Below are 20,021 nucleotides of genomic sequence, written 5' to 3' on the forward strand. Positions count from 1 at the left end.
GAAAGCCAGCCTTGGTCAAATTCATTCAACCTTAATTCGTAAGCTGACATGAAAAAGGAACCACACAAGCACTTGTCATGTCCTGTTCTCACGCCTCCGACAAGCATCCCTTTAGAAAGGTTCAGTTGGAGGCGGGCACTGTGGCAGTCTGACGGCAGAGCCAGACTACCAATGGTCAGGCCACACGGATGCTCCAAATGCACTGGGTGCTCAAGAAGAATCACCACTGAATGGCACAGGGGTGCGATTAAGGAGGCAGGGGTGTTCTACACACAGATTATTTTTAGGAAACATCTGCTGAGTCTAGTGGCCACTGGAACCGGCTCCTTCTGGCTCTGTGAATCTCTGTCCAATTCCGCCACCAGTGACGTCAATCAAGTTGGTAGCTTAAAATTAGCCAAGGCGGGAGTATTTACACCACGGGACTCTGTAAACGCTGACACAGGACTTCATTTGAGGGGCTTGGGGGATCCAGTTGTTAAACATTTGCCAGCAGCACACCACTGATTGGCTCAAAGGGTGTAGGAAGATTTCAGACCTCAATGAAAGGCAATGAAGCCATTCCCCGCCTTCCTCTTTTATCACCCACATTGAGTTCTATCACTTTGAGGTTAAAGAGCTTCCTTAAAACGACCAAATCAATATGGTCATGATGTGGTCTTGAACATATGAGACAATGGCAGACCTTTTGGAGAAATGAGTGCTGCTGTTGGTGCAAGAATTTATTAGACGAGATTTCAGATGAGCATACATCTGAAATCTATGTAACTTTACTAATAATTGTCACCCCCAATGAACTTTAAAAAAGAAAAAAAAGAACGGATGAGGAAAAAAAAAAAAAAATTTATGAGACGCCTGAGCTGTGCTTCTTCAAGTGACGTCCATAAAAAAAAGGCCCCAGCCAGACAGACCGGGGTGCTACGTAACAAGACTGCTGCGTGACTAATTCTAGGGACTTTTCTGTCTTTTGCCGTCAACGCTTTTTAGTTTCTCACGCAGGACTTCCACCCAAAGATGACAGAGAACAGTGGTGCCCCCCCGGGCTCCCATCTGTTGTTCATGAACAGCCCATCCGCCACTCAAAGCGCACAGCCCTCGGCTCTCTGTGGCACGGCCCAGTGAGGCGAACTACCAAGCAGGGAGGGGGAAGGGAAGACTCTCTCCTCTGCCCGTCCACATTTACTCATCTTAAATTCTCTCAGCGGAGCCTTCCACCTGGCAGCTCTTCTCCTCCTCATCGTATACGGATTCTAAAAACGCAAGGAGAAAATAAATTCTCTTCTCTAATACTCGGACCAGAGCTCCTTTTCTTCCAGATACCAGGCAGCTTTTAGACCTCTGGTTAAACCATGTTGCGTGGAAGCAAAAATCAGTAAGACAGCTCCCAGGCTGGGTTCTTGACCCAAATGGGTCTTTGGATATACGCTTTGCCTCTCCCTGCAGCACGGGCACGTCTACACGCGCTTAGGTGTCCCTGATAGAGCGTCTCTAGAAGTTCATCAAAAAATGCCCCTCTGGTCACCAAAAGATTCACCAAACCTCTGCAGGGTACGTAAACTATGCTACCACTTTACTGACCTATAAAGCACAGATTAACGAAATGATAAGTAATCGACGTGGGGGAGATCCGGAACCATTCCTGTCTCTGCTCTCTGATTTAATGGTCCTCCTACGTTTCTGGAATCTGTTCAAGGGCTGCTCCAGCTAAGTCCTTCCTATCACGGGAGAGGCTGTACAGCCTCACCGGGTGGAAGCACTGAGAGCCAGGAGGTTTCCAGGCTGGGGTGCCAGGAGAGGGGCAGCTCACGTGGAAGGAGAGGGGAGGAGAAGTGGAGCCGGAAGGGGGTGCCCAGCTAGCTGCTCACTGTCCTTAGTGTGGGCACAACTAGAGCAGGCGGTCCACCCAGGACGGAGAGACAGAGAAGAGAGGGCTGCACAGACGTCGCTAACGCCAGGCTTAATGGCTGCGGCAGGTTCCTGAACTGAGCCCTCAAGAATGATTTGCTAAGTATCATCTGCTAAGCCCTGGGAGGAGCTGTTTTCCGCTGGCTGGGTGTGGTCAACTCTGAAGGGCTGTTACGCCACCTAGCTATGGGAGGGAAAGCTGTGCTCCTATGGAGTGGGCAGAGACAAGCAAGACAGGTGTCCTAGAAGGGACGTGATAAGGAGACTAAGAAGATCCAGGTTCTAGGATGTTCTGCCACTGAGTAGCTTGTAACTTGGGCCAAGCATGCAACCTCTCTGGGCCTCATTCATTGCCTCTAAAGTGGAATAGCACGTGCCCAATTTCATACAAGGCTGTAGAAAGCTGAGATCTGACAAAGTTAGAGAATGTTTCCCAAAGTATAAAACACTGCCCAATTATAAAGTCTATTATTCTTATTCTTGGGAAGAAAAAAAATCTTGCAAAAAGCTGATTAGACTAACAGCTAATTTCAGAAAGTAAAGCAAGAGGCAAGAAAACAAAAATCCATGAAAACTCGAAGTATGTCCACCCAACAAGCATTCTTTTCTTCTGATAGATCACTTTTTAAGAAAAACTGAAATACGATTTGATTTGCTCTGCACTGCACACCTTATATTGGGCCTTGAGTTAGCCACAGTGCAGACTAAATAGAAAGTGTACAGTAAACAAGTGACTTGCCTAATGCCACCTCTTGATGAGAGGTGAGGGGGAAGCAATAGGCAGTTTGGAGGAACTTCTAAGTGAGGCCTCCCTGAACCTCACCGAGGGGAGCCTGGCAGGTAGGGCACCCTGGAACCGTCGATGGTGCTGAGCTAACACACAAGTTCTCAGTGCAAGTGGGGAGGGAAGGCTGGCCCTGGTAGGTCCCTGGGTAAAGCCTACAGAGATGCATGGAGGTTACCTGAGAAATGTACCGTTGGAAACAGAGCTTTTTTTTAGGCCTTGGGAAGGTTTTTGGAGAGCACCCAAAATGGAGGCTAGGACTGAGAAAGATGTGGAGAAGGGAGGCCAGTGCTATCAGGGAGGGGTGGCGGCAGCTGGCCTTCGGGGGTGCAGAAGGGTGAGGGTGGGAGATGGGTAGGGAGAAAGAGAAGGTGGGTGCTGCCTGGCCCTGCTCATGACTGAGAAAAGGCCAAATCGTGGCTCGCACAGACCACACGCCAGCTGGAAGAAAGGCTGAGTGGGCCTCGGCGCAGGGAAGGCCAGCCCAGCCTGGCCGTGGCAAACAGCTCCCTGGGGAGAAGCCCCCCCAGTCCCTTGTGCTGACCCAGCCTTTTTCTTCTCCTCTGCAGAAAAGCGATTACATTCAAACAACAGGAGGCAGAGGACCAATCCTGCCCGTGGAAGAATGAAAGAAAAACTAAAAGAAGACAACATTTGAATCCAGGAGGGGAAAACATGTGTCCTTCTATTCTCATCCTGGGAAGGAGCTTGGGGGGCAGCAGAGAAATCGTCTGTATTCCCTCCCTTTCAACCTCCTACCCTAAATTTATTTTCCACTTCATTTCACATGATAGGAACATGATGTCATTTTTCTGTTACTCATCACATTAGAAAACACAGCTATTGCCAATTCACAAAACTGCTTTGCTCGGGGTTAGTGGGCCAAACGGGCTCCAGCCCCACTGCTTACACTTTGTCCCCAAGGTATAATCAGGGCCTGTCAGCATCACCCTTCACCCAGCCAGCCGTTTCCATGGGAACATGTGGGCTCCTGTGCTCAGAGGGCCTTAGGGACGGAAGGCCCTAGCTGCAGCACACAGCCACAGTGGGTTTAGGTCCAGCCAGTCACTTGTGCGACTGTGGCCACCAACTGACCTCTCCGTGCCTCACTCTCATTCCTTAAAGAGGACACCAGGGCTAATGTGAGGGTCGCGTGAAACTGAGGGGTCAGTGCAGGGCCTCGTCGTCAACACCTTGGAAGATTTCCTGAGCATGTGCGATGCAACCGGCTCCATCCTAGGAGCTGGCGCTATGATGGTAAGACAGCCCCAGCCCAGACCACAGAGTGCTGCACCCTAAGGCAATAAAAAGAAAGCTGCTGCCATTGTCACCTAAGTGAGGCCGGTGGTGGGGGAGGACGGTGGACGGAGCACCGGCCCTGGAGTCACACATCGCCTGTGTCACTCTGAGCAAGCTACTTCACCTCCCTGTGTTTCACTTTTCTCAACTCTAAGCAGGGAAGGAACAGTATCCACCTGATTGTGTTGTGAGGCTTACAGCAAGTTTCAGTAACTTCACACAACATTTGGCATAAGGTAAAGTTAAGGATTAGCTTTGAACAGTCACGAGAACTGTAATAATAATGAATGTGACAAGTATCATGGGGGAGAGAATGGGGTGGGACAGATGGCTTAGCAGAAGCACCTAATCCAGCCCGAAGGTGGGAGAAGATACTACGGTTGGGGACAGTTTCTCAGAGATGACACCTGCGCTTAGACCAAAAGAGCAGCATTTATGAAATGAACCCTTACGATTTGCTGTGTGGCTAGACAGGAAAGACTCTGCCCTGCCTGCTCCAACTCCCACCTCAAATGATTCGGACACGTCCTCCCTCCCCCCTGGCTGCTGCGCTGCAGAGACCTACGGTCCGGGCCACACTGCAGGGCCTGAGGCGCAGACAGGGACTCTGGAGAGCCCATGGTGACAGTAGCAGCCAGCATGAACATTCCGGAAGCAGGGCCACCCACTGTAAGAACAGCAAGGCCAAGTTCCTGTGGCCTACACATGGGGCCCTCTCCCGGGGCCTGCCAGCAGCGGAGGTGGAGGCCCTGCGAGAGGCAACAGGCTCTTGCACACATCGTCATTCCACACGAATTCCACACGTCCTCCACTGTGGTGACGGCAAGTGTCTCCAGGACACTGTTTCCATCCTCGCGTTTTGAAAACTGTTCAAGGGACAAAGTGCCTACCTCCTCCCACAATAAAACTGCCTCGGGCGCACGCAAACTGCTTTCTACAATTTTCTTCTCATAAATCCTGTTTCAAAGCAGCAAAGGCTAGGGAGTGGCTCGTGTAATTAAGCCAAGCCTTGGGCCTGACACTTAGGTCTTTCAGCATGTGCCTTCGGTGGACTATAAAACCTCCTATCAATATCTGAATTACTGACCTGAACCCCAGTCATGACTGGAGCCTTCATGATTGCACCTTCCATGCTGAGCAGGGTTAACAAGCTGCCCAGTGAGGAGAGCGAGATCTTTCTATATGCTTGGAGAAGACATGTGTGATTACTCTGGGGCTTTTGTAATTGAAAGTCTCAGTAGCAAATTGTGATTGCTACACCTAAAGGCAAATCACTAAATAACTCGGACAGTCTCTCCAGATTTTTCAACTGAGTGAAATTTCCATTTTCATGTCAAATTGATTTGCAGACTTACCAAGGTCGATAAGAATCGCATGCTGCTGGGAGGTGAGCTGTTTTAGGAGTTCTTTGTACGGCGTGTCCTTTGGCTGTTTACTGGGAAGCTGGTGTTTAAGGTGGAATTGCTCTGCTAGGAATTTCCAGATTTCACCCCGATGATGACGTGGCACACCTTCAAAAGGGGAGTGGTGGAAAATATACAGAGAGACTTTATGCACAGAATACCACTGACTGATAAAAATATATACTATGTTCACATGATGCTAGAATTTGCCAGGGATAAACTGATGAAGGACATGAGCCGCTAGCTGGTGACAATTAAGAATGTCTGGGAAAGAAGACCAAGCATGTAATACTACAATGCAGAATGTCATCTCCTAAAAGGGATAGAATCAACGTGAGGTGAGTTCAGATGAAGGAGATCAAGATTTCACAGAATCCTTCTCTCATGCCAGAACTCAAGAGTGCGGGGTCGGGGTGGGGAGCAAGAGAAAAGACAAGTCAAAGGAAGGGCACTGTGTGTGTTTCTGTGGCCTTGGGCACAGGGTACATTAGGGATGGAGCAGGTGGCAATCAGATGGGAAGGGTTTTATTAGACGTAAAATTGAGGGCAAGAAACCTGCACTTCATCTGGTAGCTCTAGGGGACCACAGAGATGGGGAGGGAATAGCCTAATCGAAGCTGAGATTCAAGAATATTGATTAGATATCTTTCCACAAGGGTAAGCTGGAGGAAGGTACATCTGCATAAACTTGCCATGGTGAGCATTCAGTGGAGACCTAAAAGCAAGAGAAATTATCCAAGAGACTTTCCTAATGTTTTAAATATGATTAATTCGAACACTCAAAGTGATAAAAAAAAAACTGTCTACATCTAAGAAAAAGTCTCTTAAAGTCAATGATGTTATTTAGGGCAAATCTCATTAGGAAAAAGTGACAGTTTTTATTCAAAATTCTTTGGTTCATCGTTCAGCTTTCACAAGGCCCTCATGTAGAAATGGAGATACAAAGAAGACTGCAGAAAAAGATGCCAAATCTTTCTCTTCTCTGATGGGAGTTCTCTTGAGAGAAAAGGAACCTCTGAACGAAGGATTACTCTTCCCCCATCCAGAAAAAAATGTGACCGCTTTGTCCATTCCCGTCGCTCAGAGAGCCTCCCCAGGAAGACTGTTTTCCTCGTTTCCCACTGGCCATCTTGGACAGAAGTTTCTACTCTGGCAGGCTGGCAGCAGCAGCAGCAGCCACCATGTACGGTGAGGTCACTAGGTGCTGTCACCACTCTGAGCATTTACATCCTCCTCACGATGTGCTCAGGGAAATATATGATTAACCCCATGGCAAACAGGAGGAAACGGGGGCCAACGAGGGGGGGTCCCTGCCTAAGACTCCAGCTGGTTAGTGGCAGCTCAGGGAAAGTGACTGCCATTTTCTATGGATGTCCTTCATGTCAGAACTGTCAGACAAGCTGCTGCTCGGGTGGGTACTGGAGAAAAAAACAGTTTGGGTTCCTACATGGCAAGTAATAATAAAATAACCATTTGTGGATTTGAACCAGATAAGTCAATCTATTACTCAATCCACAAGGAATTATTTTGAAAACAGTCATTCAGCCATCTTTTAGAAATACTTCAGGTGTAGTAAATAATTTGGTTTTCTTCTGACACATACCAGTCGTAAAAACAAACAAACAAATAGCCTCTGGGAGAAACACAGGGTGACACTTAACTATAACCACATCCTAGACTTCCTCTGAAGGTTTACCTCAGTGTTAATCTGATGACCCAATATAGTGGGTTGAAGGGTGACTTCCAGAAAGATATATGTACATCCTAATCCCCAGAACCTATGAATGTTAACTTTGGAAGAAGGATCTTTGTAGATATAATTAAGATCTTGAAATGGTATCATCACCCTGGATTATTCTGGTGGGCCCTCTATCCAAAGACAAATGTCTTTATAAGTGACACACAGAGGAGAAGACAAGAGGAGGAGGTCATGTGACCATGGAGGCAGAGAGTGGAGTGGTGCAGCTCCAAGCCAAGGAACGTCGGCAGCTGGAAGAAGCCAGTGGAGCCCGGCCGACACCCTGACAGACTATTGGCCTCCAGATCTGTTGTGTTCACCACTAATTTTGTGATAACTTGTTATGGCAGCAACAGGAAACTAGTACATCCTGTTATCTGCCTTTTTGTATCATTCTATTGCTTCTCTCCCTCTCTACTATTCCTGCTCAGAGATATATGTTAGCTATGTGTGTGTACACACACACACACACACACACACACACACACACACACACGCTAGCCTCTAATATTTCAAACCATATGACAAATAAATGTGGCTTGAAAAACAGTCAGCAAGTTAAGTAATTTATAGTGGGGCTTTTCACAAAACGTTTTTTTTCAAACTGGGAAGTTTTCCCAAGTTATAAAATGACTGATTTCCTCTTATCATTAAATCATTCCCATTATCTCACCAGACCTTTATTTTTTGGAGGAAAAGAATACTGTGTCATTGGACAGTACCACATATTCTGGTATTTAAGAGAAAGCTTAGATATGTGATTTAAAAACAAAGGGTCATGCAAATTGGAGCCACTGTTTTTGCTAAGAATGATCTGAAACACCCTTCCCCATGCTTGGTTTGCCTCCATTCCTAACCCAAGAGAGAAACCTGGCAGTGGAGTCCATCCAGGGCCCACAGGAAGGGTTCTGGGTGGACAAGGGGCTACCCTTCCCCCAAATGTAAATACCTTTTTATGACTAATACTGTGTTTTCCCGAAAATAAGACCTAACCGGAAAATAAGCCCTAGCATGATTTTTCAGGATGACATTCCCGGAACATAAGCCCTAATGCGTCTTTTGGAGCAAAACTTAATATAAGACCCGGTCTTTTTTGGGGGGGAAACACAGTATATATATTTACTACTTAAATAAAAAGGAAAAAAAATTCTGAAAATGCAAAAAGGTATAACAAAAATGTAAAACCTCCAATAACTAGAGTGAACCTATAATTCACTACCCAAAGCAGGAAACTTTGGAAAGCGAAGGGGAGGAAAGCTATTTATTGTTTTACTGGAACAAGTTGTAAACCAGGGCTATGCCAGGCAAACCAGATGTATGGTCATCCTGCCTATTACTCAGATTCTGAAAACACATCACGGAGGTTGGTCTACAGATACACACACAGAAATATACAACTGTACGTGAGACCACGCTGTACTTTTTCCTTTCAATTAACAACTCATCTTTTACATCAGTAAACACATCTACTGTGTCCTTTACAAGGAATATGACATGGGTGTGGTCACATGGTTGGGGATTTTGGTACTGTTCTGTTTTTTTGGCTATTAAACAATGCCACAGTAAGCATTCTTCCTACTGCAGTACATTTTTGATTGATTAATTTCTAGAATAGGTTGCTATACATGGCATTGCTGGGTCAAAGGTACGCAGAGTTTGCATCTGGCTCATGTTGCCAGCTGCTCAGGTAGCCTCTTTGCAATCCCATTCCTAGAAAAGTACCCTCCGGTTCATAAGTTTCTACTTTGACATCTTCTAATTAGTAAATAACTGAGATCATTTAAATAAATCATTTAAACCCAAACTAAACTTTGGATTATTTAAAATTCCACAGAACTATTCTCCCTTCTCCCCAGTTGATACCCTAATAATCCTGATACTCTGATTCAGTTTGAACTTGGAAAGTTAGTTCATAAATCTCTTTTCTTCGCGTCACTTAGGGGCCTTGAGATCATTAAGAAGGGGCCTCTTACCCACACAGGGCCTGTTTTCTTTTTCGAGGGCTCAGAAGTGACTTGGCTTCTACCTGAAAGGCCAAAGGTGTGGTTCTGATTGAATCTCGCTTTTATTCTGAGCTACAAGATGGACTGTGGCCATTTCCTTGGAGTTGTTAAATCTTATGTGTTGAAACCAGCTGAATAACTGACAAAGCCCCTTTTATAGTTAGAGACACTGAGATCCTGCCATGAAAAGTGATGTGGCAACGTCAGGGGACACACGAGGAAATTCCAGCTTAGCCTCGGCTCATTTTAGAAATTGTTCAATGCTTTATCCCTGACTTCACCACACACGTTCCAGGTGCCTGGAGCATTGCTCTTAGTCCCCATCGTAAAACACATGACGAAAACCACTACATCCAGGTGCCGGGGTTCTAAGCTCAAATATCTGGAACATCTGTCACACACCCAGGTGATTTCCCTTTTGCAGAAGCAAAGCCACCTGAAGACCATCTTGTACTCACCAGTGAAAAGGGAAAAAAACCAGACCCATCCTTTTCTCTGCTTTCTCCTTTTCACAAACAGCAATCTGGGGCCATGTGGTGTGATGGGGAGCCTCCAGCAACCTCTCTGGGTACAGAGAACATGAGAACTGGGAGAGAGCTCTGAGATCCTCTGCTTGGTCCATGCCTCTCGTTCGGGCAGTCAGGAGGCCAAAACCCAGAAAGGTAATACCACCTGCCAAAGACCACACAGGGAGCCCTGGCCAATTTGGACCCTAAGTCCTCATCACTCGCCGTATTTCTGGTCTCTGAGGCCAGTACGGCCAAGGCACAGTTCAGCTGTAGGCAGTGCCTATGACGCCTGCAACTAGGGAATGAGGCCCGCTCTGCGGCCCTGCGCCCATCACTCCACTGCTCTAAGTCCAAGTTTCCTGGTCCAGAGAAAGGGGAAAGTCACAACTAGCAACAGCTATACGTTACTAAAACTGATGCTATCGAAACTCAGATAAAGGTTAAATAATGCCGAATTGACTATAGTAGGAAAAAACTACTTTGCTCCATTTACTCTCCTGGAGCAGCTAATGAAGTCAGAAGAAAACTGTAAGATTTATACAGATTTGCAACGCTTTTTATAAACACTCGTTTATTCATGACTAGATTGGACAGAACTCAGTAGCACTGGAATTAGATTAGACTCAAAATTAGCTTCCAATCTTGCCAGCAGACATTAATATACATTTTAAAAGAAATGGCTGTTTTACTTGAACACTAATAATCATCGAAGTTAAGCTCCAAAATGGTGCTTCTCAAACTGAGGAAGGACCAGTTTTTTTCTTTTGCTTTTAAAAATTTCTAATCCACTATAGACTGATACTGTTACAAAATGCAGTAAAAATGAACTACTAGAAAAATGAAATGAGAAAAAAACGCTAACAAAACACAAGTCTGCCTTAAAAAACAAAGAAATAGAATCATACTATCAAATTGCTGGAAAAGTTTCTAAATGTTTAGTTTCAAGTTCTGTAATTATCTTGGGCTAGTGACAGCTCGGACTGGGACACGGTCAACAGACTATACTACAAAAAATAGCGTATCTGTCCCACTCTGCAGGTCCCTTCCGGAGAGCAGACACGTGCAGTGCGCTCCTAGATATCAGCTCATCTACTCCTTGAAACAAACCTGTCAGCACCCACATCTTACACGTGTGGAAAATGGGGCTCAGAGAGCTGCAGTCATTTGCCTAAGATCACCCTGCAAATTGGTGGGGGTTGGAATTTAAATCTGGGGCTATCTGTCTAAAGTCTGTGCCCAACACTCTATGTTGTCTCCTGAGAGCACTCAGAGAGAAGCCACACAAATACTTTCCAGTTTATCATTTAACTCAGTGTATAATCCTGTCATTACCAGTTGGCAGGCAACTAAGCCGCTGGGTTTTTCTATCTTCTTCCTGTTTTCCGGACATTTTGATTGATTTAATTTAGAGGAATCATGAAGAGTGATGAAACATTAATAAACTAAGATGGCTGGAAACAGATTAAGGAAAGACTTGATACACAGGAGAGAAATGGCCACTAAAACTGGATTTAAACACTTTTGATTTCATCCTTTTCCCCAGTCATCCATGAGGGGTGAGGCTGGCTGGCTTGACCCCCACTGAGGCTTACCTTGCCCCACAGCCGAGTGCATTTTTTCCATGTCAAACTTAATTTTGGATCTTCCTGGAGTGCTAAGCATCTTTTCCCACACTGCTGTTACTTCTTTAAGACAGGGAGTGATTTCTTCATAATCAAGCTTCAGGCGCTTGTTCAGCAAATCATTTTCAGAGGCTAGAACAGACCATTCAAGAGCATGTTAGTGAACATGACGGCTACGTGTCTTGTGTCTTCTATGTCACAACATGGCTGCCTGCTCATCCTCACTGCTGACATGTCATGCGGTTGCAGCCAGCTGACCAGGTCACTGTCCCTGCCCCACCCCCACTTCCCTCACTTTGGAAAAAGCTAAACACCTAGGAGGCATCCTCAGTGTCTCGTACCCCTTCACCCACGATGGCTCCTATTGGCTCTATTGCTAAGATATATCCCATACCTGTCCAATTCTACCCATCTCCGTGGCTATCCTATTAAACCATAAATATCTCAAGGGCAGGAGCTATGTGTTTAAACTCTTGTGCATGGCATAGTTTGAGCGTAACAAAATTTTTCCATCTAAACTAGGAGAGACTCTCCAAGGATTGTTCTTTCGTATTTAGAGCCAAGCCTCCTTTAGGTAGTTTTGACCATTAGTCATGTTTCTGTTGCCTGGAGCTGAACAGAATAAATCTACCCTTTTCATGTGACATCGTCACACATACATGGAGGTCACTATGATTTTCCACCAACCTTATTCAGCTTAAAGCTGCATTAGGAAGAATTAGAACTAAATTATCAAACGGCGGGGGGCGGGGGGGGTAATCAATAAAGGACAATTATCAGAAGGACTAAGGTGGATCCCATCACTCCCACCTAAATCCACTAAATCCTATTTAGACACAGTAACGTTGTCAGCCCCCAAATCCATTCCACATCACATCTGAGATCTGGACTGTGAGTGTATTCGGAGGGCAAGCAGTATACACAGCAACCAGTATGTATGCGTATAAGCCAGTACAGACTTCTGCGGAGCTGATAACCTTGCCTTCTTTATAATAATAAATGCTACATGTCTTAAGTACTTTATACATAGTCACCCTGAGGCACCAGAGGCTGAGTAGTTCCACCAAGGTCCCAGAGCAGGAGGGAGAGAGGGCCTGGGACCCTTGCCCTCCACTGCACTGCACATTTTTTTCTGGGACTAGGCACGTATCAATTAGGGGCCTTAACTGTTTGATAAAATCCAGTGGAGCCATCTGAGCCTAGAGTTTTCTTTGTGTGAAAGATTTTCAATACAAATTTGATCTCTTTAACAGAGAAAGAGCCATTTAGATCCTCTTTTTGTTCTCATTTCAGTTTTTGGTAAATTGCATTTTTCAGGAAGTTTGTCTCCTTCATCTTATGTGTGAAGTTTATGGGCATGAAACTGTTCTTAGTCCCACAGGCTACAGACATTGATAAGTCGGCACACACACCTCGCAAGTCTGCCCCCCACGCCCCTGGTGAATACACTCTCCCCACACCCACTTTATTCAGGGGGAGACAGAGGCTGAACAGCTTCCTTACTTTGCCCAAGGCCATAGACAGAGGAAGTGCTGGCAGCAGGAGCTGAAGCTCTGGCTGGGGCTTTAAACCACTACATTCTTGAACCCCAGTTCCTACTATTATATTTAAAATGAGAACAACAACTACTTGGAGTTGGTCTGGTGAAGATTAAATGAGATGACATACACTAAGCATCTACAAAATGTCCGATTAGCAAGTGCTCCACCAATGATCAAAATTATAAAGGCAAATACGGGAAGGCACAAAGTACTGCTGTACAAACTAACTGCTGATAACATGAAATATTTTCTTTTTCCGTGTCAGACACTGAGCAAATGCTACCTAACTCAGTTCATCGGGCTAACACTACCTTGATGGTCAGACCTTTTTTGGCTGATGTACGGATTCTGCACTTAACTGACCCAATTACCGCCTTCAAGTACAAATACATCAAAAGATGGCACCTTTAAAAAGGCCTGCAGAGACCCCTCGCCCAGCCTCGCATTCCATGGACACAGTTAACTGAAGTGCAGAGCGAGTAAAGGACTTGCCCAAAGTTACTGGCGAGCTGGTGGGTAGCCAAGTGACTCAGGCCTAGTGCTGCCTCTCTCATCTTTTGTGATTTTTCATGTACCGTTTTTCTTTTCCTTTAAAAAAAAAATAAATTTTCAATGTCTGATAAACAGTTCCCTACATCTGTGGAGTTTAAATTAAAAAAAAAAGTCAACCCTAGATTTTTTGGGGGCTATGAAGATACACAGGAGATGTCATTAGAGTTGAACTAACCCTTGTGGGAAATCAGGTTCAGAACTAGCCTTGCTGAACAGTGGCTGCCAGCAGAATCGGGCTCTTGGAGCCAATGTACATTTCTCTGGCAGTGAACATTTCTCTGCTGTGAGCAAGTCTGGCTGCACTAAAGGGCCCAGCAAGCAACATGAAAAACCTGCTCTCCAGTCAACAGAACAGAAATATCTGGCCAGAAGATTCAGCTGAAAAGGCTGAATCCATGTATTTCACTATTGGCCCAAGCAACATCCTGCTGTTCCTGCGTCCTGACAACAGTGCTGCCTAAAATCGGTGGCCTCCAAAACGCCTAATCAACCAGGGCAGGTGGTGCAGGCCGGCGACAAACGTCAAGGTCAAGGCTCCAAGACCAGAACTTGAGCTACAAGACCAAACTGTTCAGAACTGTAAATAAGGGTCTACAATCTCATGGTTGTGAGTTTCTTTACAAAATAACTTTGCAAAAGAGGCATCTGAAACATTTGTTATCTTTTAACATGGACGTTTGTGCCAACCTGGACTTTGGGCTAACATTCACGTCTGATTTACGTCCGTTGCAGAAGGTGGCCTGTGGCTGCCCGTCCCCAATTCTGCTCCATTAGCAACTGCCTTCACAGGTAAAATGCTCTTCCAGCTGCCGCCATTTCTTGAAAGCGTGCAAAGGGAAGGCTAAGGGGCTAGAAGTCTCAGTAATTAAATGACCCCCAAGCTTGTAGAGATTTTAGAAAAACTGCACCCATTATTTAATGTTTTTACAATCAACATGCAGTATTTGTTTAATCATGGAAAAATCTTTTTTTAAATATCTGCAACTACAATGAAAGTTCCAAATTCAATGTGGTGGCACCCTGTTATGCAGATATAATCTCTGTAACATTTTCATCTTCAACACGAAATGCTTAATCAGTCCAACAAACAATAATGTGCTGACCAAAAACCATGCTTGTATTGAATCACACCCTGCTGTGTTCCTTAGGGCTGCTTGCATCTTCATTTATTATAGAGGGGGAATGGCTTTGCAGAGGGGTACGGTGGAAGACTGCTAGCATGAGAGAGAGGTGATGCATTTTAGTCCCAATCCCACTGAAAAAATAAACCTGGGGGAAATGACAATTCCGCTTCCCACTGTCTACGATGGAGTGAGGCAGATTTAGACTATGTGGTTTGGTTCTTTGTCAGATGCAGTGCTTCTAGAATAGTAATAAGTATTTGTTTGATCCATATATTCAAAAGCCAGAAACTAGGCTTACCCATAGGAAGAAGCTCATCATACATGCTTCTTTAATTTCTTTCCCAAAGAGCATGGCTATTAGCCTGAACACTTGATCAGTTTCAAGAGTCAATCCCAGTTGCATTTAAGTTTCTTTTTAAAAGCAATTAGAAAAAAAAAAGAAAAAAAAAAAGGCAATAGAATGACTGCCTCTCTAGTACGTAGTACACTCCCTGGTTAGTTCTTGTCAAATTTTGCTTCTGTATTTAACGAGAAAGTTCTGTCCTCCAACACAACTTACTAAATATTTTTAGGTAATTCATAACCAAGCTCTTGTTGATGATTATTTTTCTCAGCAATATAGGTACTATACACAATAATACAATGCTTTCTGAATTACAATTAGCAAGTTCATTGTTTGCTCACCACAAAGGTAAACATGTGCTGAACTGTACAGAGCTAAGAGGAGACATGAATTCAAAAACAGTAAAAATGCAAGTCCACACCGGACTGAACGCTGCCAGATGAAATGAAGAAGCAGTAGAACGACGCTGGGAAGGGCCAGTGAACTTACACAGCACCTGGCAGGGGGCTCCAGGTAACCTTAGGAAACATCCCTGCTCACTCTGGTCTGGGTAGTCATCATTTACACAGCTTCACCAACAGCTTTGCTTCTGTGGCACACTGAGCTCATCGATTATAGTCACTAGTCTTCCCAAGAGGCCAGCAGCATCCGTCCCAGTTTACAGCTATTTCCTGATTTTCTGGGGCTGTCATTTGCAAGATTGGCCCAGATAAGCACTAAGGTTTTTGACCTACATGATGAACATAACTACTTTTTTTGCTTTTCAACAAAAATCCCAACCAACATACACATGGATGTAAGTGCTGTGCTCCACAGCTGTCATTTAGCTGATGACACACTCAGGGATTCCATTGTTATCAAACCTCTTCTAGACATCTGCTTATAGGATTACCTTCAGAAACACACAAGAACCTGGTAGAAACAGAGAGTTGGGGGAACACTTAGCACTCGCCGCTCTAACAGGCCTCACTGCAACATCCCCGGCCAAGGCCCATCTCCCTCAGCTTCAGGACTGCGTCTACACCCAGACGCAGCCTCCTACAACAGTTGAACTACTTTCATATCAAAGGTCTTATTATACTGTCTGTTTCACTTTTTGTTTTTGGTCAAAGATAATACAATTATCTGGACTATGGACCTTATTCATCTGATTTAGTGTCTTAATAACTTTCAGCTCTATACAAATAGCAAGCTCATTATTAAAAGATGAAGACTGACAATCAAGGAGGAAGTTCAATGAAATGTGCAGTAGTCCTCCCTTGTCCATGGGGAATACGTGCCAAGACCCCCAGTGGATGCATGAAACCACAGATAGTACCAAACCCATTATACACTATGTTTTTTCCTTATATATTATACACACCTTTTCACTTAAAGGAAGCACTTTACAGCTTCTCTTTGGCAGATACCAATTCCAGTGTCACTACTGTTGCTCTTTGGGGCCATTAGTATGTAAAATAAGGGTTACTTGAACATAAACACTGCGACACTGCGGACAGTCAAACTGATAACCCGGACAGCTACTAAGTGACCAACGGGTGGGTGGTATATCCAGGGAGCACACACTGGACAAAGGGATGATTCACATCCCAGGTAGGACTAAACGGGACAGCTTGAGATTCCACCACACAATTTAAAACTTATGAACTGTTTATTTCTGGCATTTTCCATCTAATATTTTCAGAGTATGGTTGACCGTGGGTAACTGAAAGCCCAGAAAGCAAAAGACAGTTTAGTAAACTCTTTTAATAAACCACTGTACATTGCAGAATTTCTTTGGGCAGTGATAGCACGACTGAACTAGCTACCTGCACAGCCTCCCTCTGAGAGTATGTCCACACTTCCTGAGAAAAACTCTCATTATTTTCTAGCCAGCCAGCTCTCTATAATCTAAGACCCATGTTCTTTCCATTATACCACCCAGGGTACATAAACTTAGCTACTTTGAAAATAATATTTATTGCTTCAAGTGACAGCATGGAAACAGGAAATGAACAAAATCTAAACTTTCAAAGTTCACATCTTATTTTGATACTGACACGACCCTGGGCAGTTGCTCGGCTTCTCTGAGCCTTAGTTTCTTCTTCAGGCTAATATCTGCCTTCTGGAGTTGTCCTTAGGATTAAATGAGTCCGTCTACATAAAACACCTTGATATCAGTACAGGTAGAGCTCGGCTAATGCTGAAGCTTTCAGGTTACGTGCCACTCACTGAAAATGCACATGGAGTGAGGTTTAATGATTTATGTGGGATCGGTTCATACGTAACACCCAGGCACAGGCTATGGCTGAGAACAAAGTAGGGAGGGAAAGAGAAAAAAACAAAACAAAAGCCCCTTTTCCGAGGGTTAAAGCTCCCACAATTGAAAGCTGTCTCTTAACAATGACTACATAGGAATACCTAATACGGGGCGAGATCATTACCTCTCCAGAAAGTAGTGCTAACTTTACTTTGACAAAGTCCATACATATTTTTAATATATACATATACATATGTATGTCTGTTAGAATATCTTCCTTTCTTTTAAAGACATCACACTTACGTCTGATGTGATTCACGTCAGAGCCAAGATATATTAAGATCATCAGGCCTGCTCAGCATAAAAAATGGCAAACCCACCTTGCAGCTTCTGGTTTTCCTTCTCCATCCTGAGGAGGAGTATCTGTTGTAGAATCGCTTTTTGCCATAGTTCTCGAAGCTCGCGAGGTGTCCTTTTCTTTTCCTCCAGCACAGGGCCAGAGGGTCTGTCTTCACAAACTGGTTCTAAAGGAGATCGCGGGGGAAGCTCTCCCAGCTCAGAGTAATCTGGAGAAGGAAAAGGACGTTTCAGAATGGTCATTTTTCAGTAAAAATTTACATTTAAACATAATGCCAAACCAAAAACATTCTGCTCGTCAAGATATCACATCATGCTATTACCCAAACTTAAGATTCACGTTCTAATATGCACTGGAATAAACTATATCTGAGGCATAAACGTCTAACAAATTACATATCAAATGGTAAGGAAAAGTTGTAGCAGCTGAGGAAATGTTCAAAGATACCTACTTTTTAAGGTGTAATATTTTTATCTTCTTCCGAGTCAACGACTCCGTTAATGGTAACAGCAAACCTTCACAGGGCCCTCACTATGTATCAGGCTGTTCTGAGGGCTTTATGTGTAATAATTTATTTAACACTCAACCACCCTAAGACATAGGTGCTATAACTATTCAGTTTTAAAGAAAGCAAACTGAAGCACAGGGAGTTTGAGTACCTTGCCCAACGTCACACAGCTAGAAAGTAGTAGAGCCTGGATTGGAACCCACAGTCTTGCTTTCATGTGCATTTTTAACCACTGCGTTATACGTTATACGGGTAGGTATTTTGAAAGAAGAGTAAAACATTTTTAATAGTCAATAACAATGACCATTAACAAAGACTCTACCAAGTGCCGGGCACTGTGCCAGGTGTTGTTTTTTTTTTAACTTGTATTTATTTTAAGTGTGTTTTTCTAGGACCCATCAGCTCCAAGTCAAGTAGTTGTTTCAATCTAGTTGTGGAGGGCGCAGCCCATGTGGGGATCGAAACAGCAACCTTGTTGTTAAGAGCACCGCACTCGAACCAACTGAGCTAACCGGCTGCCCCTGTGCTAGGTGTTTTATGTAGACAGACTCATTTAATCCTGAGGACAACTCCAGAAGGCAGATATTAGCCTGACAAGGAAACTATGGCTCAGAGAAGCCAAGCAACTGCCCAGGGTCATACAGTGAATAAGCAGGTGTGTCGGGATCCCAACCTGTGTTTGCCGGACTCAGAAGTCCATGCTTACCGCGAGATACGCCTACCATTCAAATGTTTCCCATGTCATCCATTTTTCATTTCCTCTTTATTAGTTGAAATCTCTTGACAGTTCATGAACTTGTTCCTTCTTATTGCAGACACTGTGTTGCTGGTACACAGTGTAGCAACTCACAAATACCTGCAGACATGTACAGAGAACAGCCCACCTGCTCGCTAAGGGGAGCAGAAGATCTTGTACAAACAGACCTCATCCAACACAGCACATTCTTGGGAACTTCTGTCTGAACTGAACCTAGATAAAATCACGGTCTTAACACGTGCCGTGAAAAGTCCTTCCCAAGCTACTTGAGTCTCACACCACCCATAATACAATATACAATCTCTTCCAACCCAATTTCATGTCACAATTAATTTCCAGAACAGCTGTCCGCATTGACTGCTCATTAGCTTTATCTGAAGTTAGGTTTGTTTTCCTGCTATAAAATCAAACACAAGCTACAAAATGTTTAATTTTCCAAAGTAATTTGTCCACCTTAACTCCTCTTAAAATTACTGGATTTAAAAAAAAATGTATAATGAGCATTAAGAATGCTTTATGACCTCTGTAGCATTTAATTGCTGATTATCAGATTTCTTATTTCATGATGATGCTATTAAACAAATGACTAAATTAAGGTTCTACTTCTTTTGGAGGTAAGAAATAATACACAGTTTATGCACGTTACAGGAGGATATTCACACAGCATAAATTTTTATTAAGTTGTATTCTGTGCATCAAGTCTCTCTGTATTTTCTACCACCCCTCTTTTGAAGGTGTGCCACGTCATCACCAGGGTGAAATCTGGTCAATATAAAAGCAGGAATCAAAACTGCATATAAAGTATGATCTCAATTTTATAATATTACGAGAGGCAGTACAGTTTAGAGATAAACAGGTCAGGCTCTGGAGCCAGGCTGCCTGAATTTTAATCAATACTCTGCATTTATTGATTCTGTGACCTTTAGCAAGTTGCTTAACCTCTTTATGCCTCAGTTTCCCAATCTGTCAAGTGGGAATAACAGCACCTCCCTCACAGTAGCGCTATAGGAATGAACTGAGTTCATATACATGACATAAACCACCTCAAACAGGGTCCAACACACAGCAAGAATCCAGGGGCTATCAGCTTTATTGTTTACTATCACACAGTCATTAAAAAAGTCACAGAAAAAAAAATACTGAAACACATCAAAATTTAGCCACTCAACTGGAAGCTCTAAGAAGTCTCAACAAGGCCACCCTGTCAACAAGGGTTTGTCTGGCACCAAGCACAGTCCCTGGTACCCAGGAGGAACTTCATAAACAATCGTCAAATAAAAGAAGAGATAAGCAGGTGCTGGGTTTGGGCGTGCTTGTTGTTCTTTGTATTTCCTGT

General features: G+C 44.1%; 1 protein-coding gene across 4 annotated transcripts in view; it reads right to left on the minus strand.

Annotated features, from left to right (window-relative positions):
• Positions 1 to 20,021, minus strand: part of TBC1D1 (TBC1 domain family member 1) — a 209,014-nt gene that overhangs the window by 23,496 nt on the left and 165,497 nt on the right. For all 4 annotated transcript variants that reach the window (XM_033106105.1, XM_033106104.1, XM_033106108.1 and 1 more), the window contains 3 exons: positions 17,443 to 17,628; positions 11,234 to 11,395; positions 5,344 to 5,499 (listed from right to left, as the gene is read on the minus strand). In XM_033106105.1, coding sequence (XP_032961996.1) covers positions 5,344 to 5,499; positions 11,234 to 11,395; positions 17,443 to 17,628 — 504 coding nt within the window. The remainder of the gene's footprint in view (positions 1 to 5,343; positions 5,500 to 11,233; positions 11,396 to 17,442; positions 17,629 to 20,021) is intronic.

The sequence above is a fragment of the Rhinolophus ferrumequinum genome, chromosome 5 (genome assembly GCF_004115265.2).
Source record: "Rhinolophus ferrumequinum isolate MPI-CBG mRhiFer1 chromosome 5, mRhiFer1_v1.p, whole genome shotgun sequence".
Taxonomy (NCBI): domain Eukaryota; kingdom Metazoa; phylum Chordata; class Mammalia; order Chiroptera; family Rhinolophidae; genus Rhinolophus; species Rhinolophus ferrumequinum.